The sequence below is a fragment of the Parus major genome, chromosome 2, assembly GCF_001522545.3.
Source record: "Parus major isolate Abel chromosome 2, Parus_major1.1, whole genome shotgun sequence".
NCBI classification, from domain to species: domain Eukaryota; kingdom Metazoa; phylum Chordata; class Aves; order Passeriformes; family Paridae; genus Parus; species Parus major.
Genome location: NC_031769.1, coordinates 76,768,394 through 76,775,689, shown reverse-complemented (window position 1 = coordinate 76,775,689; position 7,296 = coordinate 76,768,394). Strand labels below are relative to the sequence as shown.

Sequence of the window (7,296 nt, the reverse complement as noted above, 5' to 3'; positions counted from 1 at the left end):
AAAGAAAAGAAAAGAAAAGAAAAGAAAAGAAAAGAAAAGAAAAGAAAAGAAAAGAAAAGAAAAGAAAAGAAAAGAAAAGAAAAGAAAAGAAAAGAGAAGAAAAGAGAAAAGGTCACTGATTCTGAGTTTTGAAAAGGCTTGAACCTGAATGAGACCTAGCATTTCTGTTCCATTAATTCCAAGTAAAATCAGATGAAAAGGAAGATGAGTGAAGATAATGGAGAAAGAACAGAAAAACATTGCTTTGTTGCTAAAAGGCAAGGCTAGCAAGTCTAATTCTAAGTGTATGCTAACAGACATTTTGTAACATTAACCTGAAAAGTTTATTGACCTGGCAAGGATAGGAATGTCTCTGACTGTGTGTGTGTACATGTAATGGGGAGCATGACATTCTCTTGCATATTTTGAGAAATAGTAAGTTTAGGGTGTTTTTCTTTCATAAAAATTTCAGAAAATCTTTTAAAAGCAATATTTGCATACCTTGTTTCCTTCAGTTCCCATATGTGTCCCTTAATTAAAACTTTTTGCCTTTTATTTTTTTACAAAGGTGCAGGGTGAATCAGTGAGGTACAGAGATGTAATAGATTCTTCAAGATCTTTCTATTTCTTTTCAGCACCTGGGGCGTGGGGGAGTTTCTGGGATCAGTATTTAATTTGATTTGGAGTGTTGAAACTCTGCCTTGCGAGGGATGTGCATTTTACAGCACTTGTCTGCAGGCAGTGTGAGATAACTCATGCCTGGGAACAGGCTTGTGCAAGGGAACAGGGCTACTTTGGCCTGACCCACCGCACGTGCCTGCCCTGCGCCGGGGGCAGTGGAATGTCAGGAGGTACCTATTGTCTCCCTGAACTGGTTCTTCTGGGGATGGACTGAACTCCCCACGCTTTGCATGCAGTCGAACAGGAGCTTTGGAAGTTTTGCTTTGGCAATCAGACTGAGGTAACATCAGGTGCAATCTGTGTGTTTGTCCCTTCCTGCTGCAGTACTGTGAGGGAAGGTGATAGCAAGCCCGTTTTTGTAATTGTCAGACTCTTCAGTGGTGTGTGAATGCCTATGCCAAAAGAAAAGTTTAGAAGTTTATAAGCACATAAAACTAATTGGGCAGAAAAACCTTTATTGACAAAAGAGATAGTAAGAGTCTAATTCTAGGGACCTTTTCAATATAGAAGTACAATCTGAAGTATAAAACTTCCAAATAATAATTCTTTTTACAAACTGTACAAATGTGTGCTGCCCATGTTCCAGGGATTTATGCCAATGAGTCTTCAGATGGAAAATTTGAAATGTTCCATGAGTTTGTCTTCCTCTTGCATTATGGTCTCACGGACATTGACTCTTTGAGTCCTGATCATCACAAATATGCAAGTTTCAAAGTGCTTAACATTCTCCAAGTAACCTGTACACCTGATATTTTTTAATCTAAGTATTCCACTCCAGAGATTATTTCTACTATACAATAAGAAAGATAACTATGCAGGCTTTCTGGTTCTCTTCCTTCTCCCTGCAGAAGAGAAGCTCCAGGATGTGCAAAATCTATAACAGCTTCTAGAAACTGAAGAAATCCTTGCTCCTGTTGCAAGGAGTAGCTCTTTTACAGTCAGAGAGAGTGATCTCTGGATTGGTTTCTTTTTCCATAAGAAGAGCAGTACAAAGAATACTGAGCAGCCTGGGAAGCAGACAAAGTCTATTGTAGCTTCCAAGTGTTATATTTTACCTCACTCTTCCGAAGTACTGCTCTGCAGAGTTGTTCACCAATGTTCCCTGAAAATTACTGGTATATTGCAACTTTTAATATAAAATTGGCTTCTGGACTCTCTCTAGACACTTTCCTTTCCAGCAGTAAGAAGGCGCAACCATCAAATGCTGTGCCAGGTTATAGGAATGGTGCTCAGCACCAAAATTTTCAAGGATCTTCATTTGGGATGTGTTTCGTGCTTGCTAAAAAGAGCATTATGTTCAGCTGGCAGCTGCTCAAGCTAGCTCAAAGCCTGTACCTGTTAGTGGGAATGCAAATAACTGAAGACATGCTGAGGTTCAGCCTGTAAATAGTGGTCAATAGTTGTAAGCAAACTTGGGTCCTGGGTCCGTCATTCAGAAGGTGAATGCAATGATTATGGGGTTAGGGAGAGGCAGGGGGAGTGGAAGAGGCTGAGCAGTGAAGCCAGGACCCCAGACTCTCTGGGACAGAGGGTGCATCCCCTTTATTTTTTTTTTCATAATTTAGTCCTTTGGTGGGGAGTGGGAGAGATGTCTGTGCTCTTTCAAGTGTTAACATGTAGCTAGTAACACAGAGTAGATTTAACACTCTATGAATTTGTATCTCAATGACTTTTTGCACTTTGCTTCACTTGGGAGACATTTCACTGACATTCATTTTCATTTAGCACCAGGCAGGACTGTTGCAGGATAATCCTGCAACAGTATCCAGTACAATCACAGAGATGCTCAGGTCCACGCGGTCTTCTTGCAGGTACAGATGGTTGTAATTTTAAAACACTTTTTAAGACCTGCTTTGTGTCTGTCACACCTTTGGACTCTGCACTGGATGGTTCAGAGCTGTGCTTCAGGCTGGGACAGGGACGAGACCAGCATCTATTTGAAGAAGTAGAGCATGTGGGGCTGTTTCTGAAAAAGGTTACAGGGAAGCCCAGATGTGTTATCAGAAGTCTGGGGACAGGAGGAATGTTTGTAAATCAGATCTAGGGAAAAAGGGACATTGCAGCATTGCTACCTGGGTGATGACCCCAATGATTGCTCTGCTTTTGCATCATAGCCTGGCATAGCTGTAATCACAATGATCTAGGCAGCTTTTTAACAGGGCAATATGATTCAGTGTCCCAAAGAATGAACTTATTTTGTTCTAAAGTAGTTGAAACTATGCTGGAAGATGGCAGTCCATTTCTAAGCATAAATATTTGCTAATAGATCGTAATGGTAGCCTCTGAACCTCTTCCCTTTCTTCTGCTCCAGGATCTTGAGCCAGCTGGCTGTGATATCAGTTGAGACACAGAGATTTCACAGTGTACCTCGAAGCAAAGACAGTGCATGTTTCTTTTCTTAGTTTGGGAGCATATTTCTTATATGCATGCTTCTCTTCTTTTTAAAGGTCCTTTGGCATAGACATTCCGTATCCAACTGTATCTGAGGTCAAAAGATTATTGAGGAAGGAAATATAAATTGTGGTGTGTTACTACTGTCCATGAAATAGCAAAATCTTGAGAAATACAGAAGACACAACAAATGAAGTTAGGCTCACTCTACATGGGCTTTACTGGAAAACAAATAAAGGCTTAATTAGGGATTACAAACTGGGATATATTTATTTAATTATAATTATATATATATAATTATTTATTCATGATTTTATTATTATATAGTATATATATTATATACATTAAATTATAAATTATAAATAAATAAATGAGTGTCTGAAAGCATTTGAAGCATGGCTTCAAATCTCCAATCTGACTGACTTCCAGAAACCCTTTTGAAGTATTTGGTTGTAACTGCACATAAACAATAATCAGGGCAATATTTGTGGAGTAATCAAGGAGGCTATACATTTGTCAGATAACAAACTAATGTCCACAGCCTGCCCTAAATACCTAAAAACCTGATAACTCTGTCATGAAGGCAGAGATTAGATTGCTCAGTTGTGACTCTGTAGAAGTTAATCCTTTTATTGCTGTTCCCATAAAATTTCAGACAACAAAGCAGTGTTTCAGTAACATCACATTACCATTTTGCAGGGCTGTGTGATAATGTTTCAACAGTATTTGCAAATTCTTACTCTTTTTGAAAGCTGAAGTCAGAAAGATCTCTGCTGACCATAATATCTCAATTTTGCCCTTGATGTGTGGATATTTGGCTGTTGGGCTCTGCCTGGGGCTTGTATCTGTGGTAGCAGATAATCTACTGAGAGGCAGCTAGGTCTTAGTTGTATGTAATATTACTTTATATTCAGCCTGCTATGAGCAATCCTATGAATTTTTACTGATTTGTATTCATAGTTTTAGCAAGTGTGTGAAAAATATACAGCCTATAATTATATCTACCTGTGCAAAACAGAAAATTAGAATGATTCATTTCCCTTGGAGAAGTTCTTATATTAAACATTTGTTTGACAGTTCTTTGAAAAAAGTCACTTCTCTTATTTTCAAAGAGTAGGAAATACAGAAATATTTTTCTTAACCTTTCATTAATTATGAATTATTTCCTTTAATACTAGAAATGTAATTTTTTCTCCATTCATAGGGGTTTTAGTTTTCATTAATGTCCCAGTATATCTGTGGTCTCCTTCTGTTTTTGTAGACAAAGTTTGCTTTGAAATACTGTGAAAGATTTTGTATATTCTTAGTTAAGACTCCCACATACAGGCTATATAAATACTGATATGGTTACACACGTGGTCAACTTCTTTTAAATAACTGAGCAGTGTACCTGATTGCTTGTCATGCCTGAAAACTGTAAGCAGAGGCTACAAATATCCCCCTCTTCCATTTTTTATTGCATCATGTCACGTGCCACGTGTAAGCTTGTGGTCAGAAGTACTTGTATTTGTTTCTTTTGTCCTATGCAGTGGTCACAGTCTTGCTGTGCTTCAGGCTCCGTGTCTCCCATCCTGCTGAGTGTGGGAATGCAAGACTTTGGGTGGGCGATCCCTCTGGAAGCTGCAAGGCTGGGTGGGACTCTGTGTGTGGGAACTGTTCCTGCTCCTGGGGCAGCAGGATGTGGGTGCCCACATCCCTCTGGGTGAGGGAAGCACATGCTCCTGGCCCCTGGTACCATCAGCCCTCTATAAAGGCAGTATATCCAAGGGAAACAGTCCATGAGGGTAACAGGCTGGGAAGTGTAGGGAGTCAATGCAGTCTTCTGCATTAGACTTCTCACTGACTCTAAGCTTCCTTTGATTTCTCCAAACCTTAATGAAAAGCTGGTTCAGAGCCTCTGCTCAAATGATGGTGGACTTTGTGTTAGCCAGGGGTGGATGCCATGATGGACAGTCAAATCCAGTTCATTCCCAGCCTGAACACAAATGTGTCTTTTTTCTACTTCCTCTCTTCTCAGGCCACAAAAGATTGTGGTTGTATGTTAGTCCTCCATGATCTTGCTGCTTCTTGCTACTCCATTCCCTTCCTCCCCACTGAGCTGTAAGAAGGGTTAGAGGTGTTTGGAGGACTGTTCCTAAGGGAATGTGGCAGAAGGGTGTTTTCTGACTGAAATTCTGCAGGGCTGAGCAGAACGTAAGCTCAGCAGCAGTGATGCTCTGCAGCATCGGTACATTCAGCTGACAACACCTTACCAAATCTCATGTGATTTTCCAGAATCAATTTTCCCTTTGCACTCTGTTGATTCTCTCATGGGCTTTGGGTAATCAACCCTTTCTCTTTTCTGTTGCAGAGCTCCAACATGGGAGGCAAACTGAGCAAGAAGAAGAAGGGATACAGTGTCAATGATGAAAAAGCTAAAGACAAAGACAAGAAGGCTGAAGGAGCAGCAACTGAGGAAGAGGAGACTCCAAAGGAGGCTGAGGATGCCCAGAAAACCACAGAGACCACAGAAGTGAAGGAGAACAATAAGGAGGAGAAGGGAGAAAAGGATACTCAGGTCACTGCCAATAAGACAGAAGAAAAAGAAGGGGAGAAGGAGAAAACAGTGACCCAGGAAGAAACCCAGAAAACAGAACCTGAGAAGTCAGAGGCTGTTGTTGATGCAAAAGTAGAGCCACAGAAGAATACCGAACAGGCACCCAAGCAAGAGGAGCCGACTGCTGCCTCTGCTCCTGCTGCCAGTAGCGAAGCACCCAAACCCTCTGAGCCTAGCACCGATGCAAAAGCTTCCCAGCCTTCAGAAGCCACGGCTCCCAGCAAAGCAGATGACAAGAGCAAAGAGGAAGGGGAAGCCAAAAAGACTGAGGCTCCCGCGACGCCTGCAGCCCAAGAAACTAAAAGTGAAGTGGCCCCAGCTTCAGACTCAAAACCTAGCAGCAACGAGGCTGCACCTTCTTCCAAGGAGCCCGCGGCAACAGCAGCGCCTAGTTCGACTGCTAAGGCCTCGGACCCTGCAGCCCCTCCAGAGGAAGCGAAACCTTCTGAAGTTCCAGCGACTAATTCGGATCAAACCATAGCAGTGCAAGATTAAATTGGACAGCCTGTTGAAACAACCACTTAAAACAACCTGTGTCTTTTTTTTATTTTTTCAGCTATACTAACTCGTTTCAGATCTGAAATAGCAAATATGTATTGCCCAGAAAAGAAGGAGAAAAAAAAAAAAAAGAGAAAAAATGAAAAGGATGTCCCATCAAGTTGGGAGGGAGGGAGGGGGGAGAATCCAAATAGTATTTTTGTGGGGAAATATCTAATATACTTTCTGCCAACTTGACACAAGTCCTGGATTAAAATAAATAAATAAATAAATGGATGTCTGAAAGTACAGCACATCTTTTGTATCTGAACTGCTGTAAATGCACTCCACCAGTGTATTAAAATCTTCTTTTTGTTCTGTAATGGGGTTTGGGAGTGATGCGTTTGATTCTGCCCACTAGGTTTGTGCCAAGGCAATCAGATCTTTATGAAAGCAGTATTTTCTGTGTTTTTTTTTTATTTACAGCCTTTCTTATTTTGATATTTTTTTTATGCAGTGGATGAATGCCAACTTTCAGACAAAACCCACTTAGCTGTCCACATATTTCTCAATGCCAATCCTCCAATTCTTCCTCTCCAAATATTTTTTGGGAGTAAAAAGCATTCTCATCCTACTTAGCCTACCTAGATTTCTCATGACGAGTTAATGCATGTCCGTGGTTGGGTGCACCTGTAGTTCTGTTTATTGGTCAGTGGAAATGAAAAAGTCTGCGTTCATTGCAGTTCCAGTTTCTCTTCCATTCTGTGTCACAGACACCAACACACACTCATTGGAAAACAAATGAAAAAACAAAATGTACAATGGATGCATTGAAATTATATGTAATTGTATAAATGGTGCAACAGTAATAAAAGTTAAATAATTTAAAAAATATATAAGTGTAAAGACTGATTAAATCTTCACTTTCACCTCTTGAGAACTAGGCAAAGGAGGTTTTGACACTTAAGAAGTATTACATGTGGGGCTGTTTACTTTCCTATAAATAGTGACTCTCCAACAGCCATAACTGTTCTTAGGTGAGGTTGGATGAAGTGGCCAATGAACAGCACATCTCATATATGTTTTATCCCAATCAAAGTAGAAGTGGCTTTTGCCTGCCTTAACATGTGAAATAAAAATGCCCTCTTGCTATTTTGAAGAGCCACAGGCAT

General features: G+C 40.5%; 1 protein-coding gene across 4 annotated transcripts in view; it reads left to right on the top strand.

The window, feature by feature from the left end:
* BASP1 (brain abundant membrane attached signal protein 1) overlaps nucleotides 1-7,018 on the top strand; it is a 51,069-nt gene extending 44,051 nt beyond the window's left edge. For all 4 annotated transcript variants that reach the window (XM_015619396.1, XM_015619395.1, XM_015619394.1 and 1 more), the window contains one exon: nucleotides 5,402-7,018. In XM_015619396.1, the coding sequence (XP_015474882.1) occupies nucleotides 5,411-6,142 (732 nt within the window). In that variant the 5' untranslated portion in view covers nucleotides 5,402-5,410 and the 3' untranslated portion in view covers nucleotides 6,143-7,018. The remainder of the gene's footprint in view (nucleotides 1-5,401) is intronic.
* The last annotated feature ends 278 nt before the right edge of the window (nucleotides 7,019-7,296 follow it).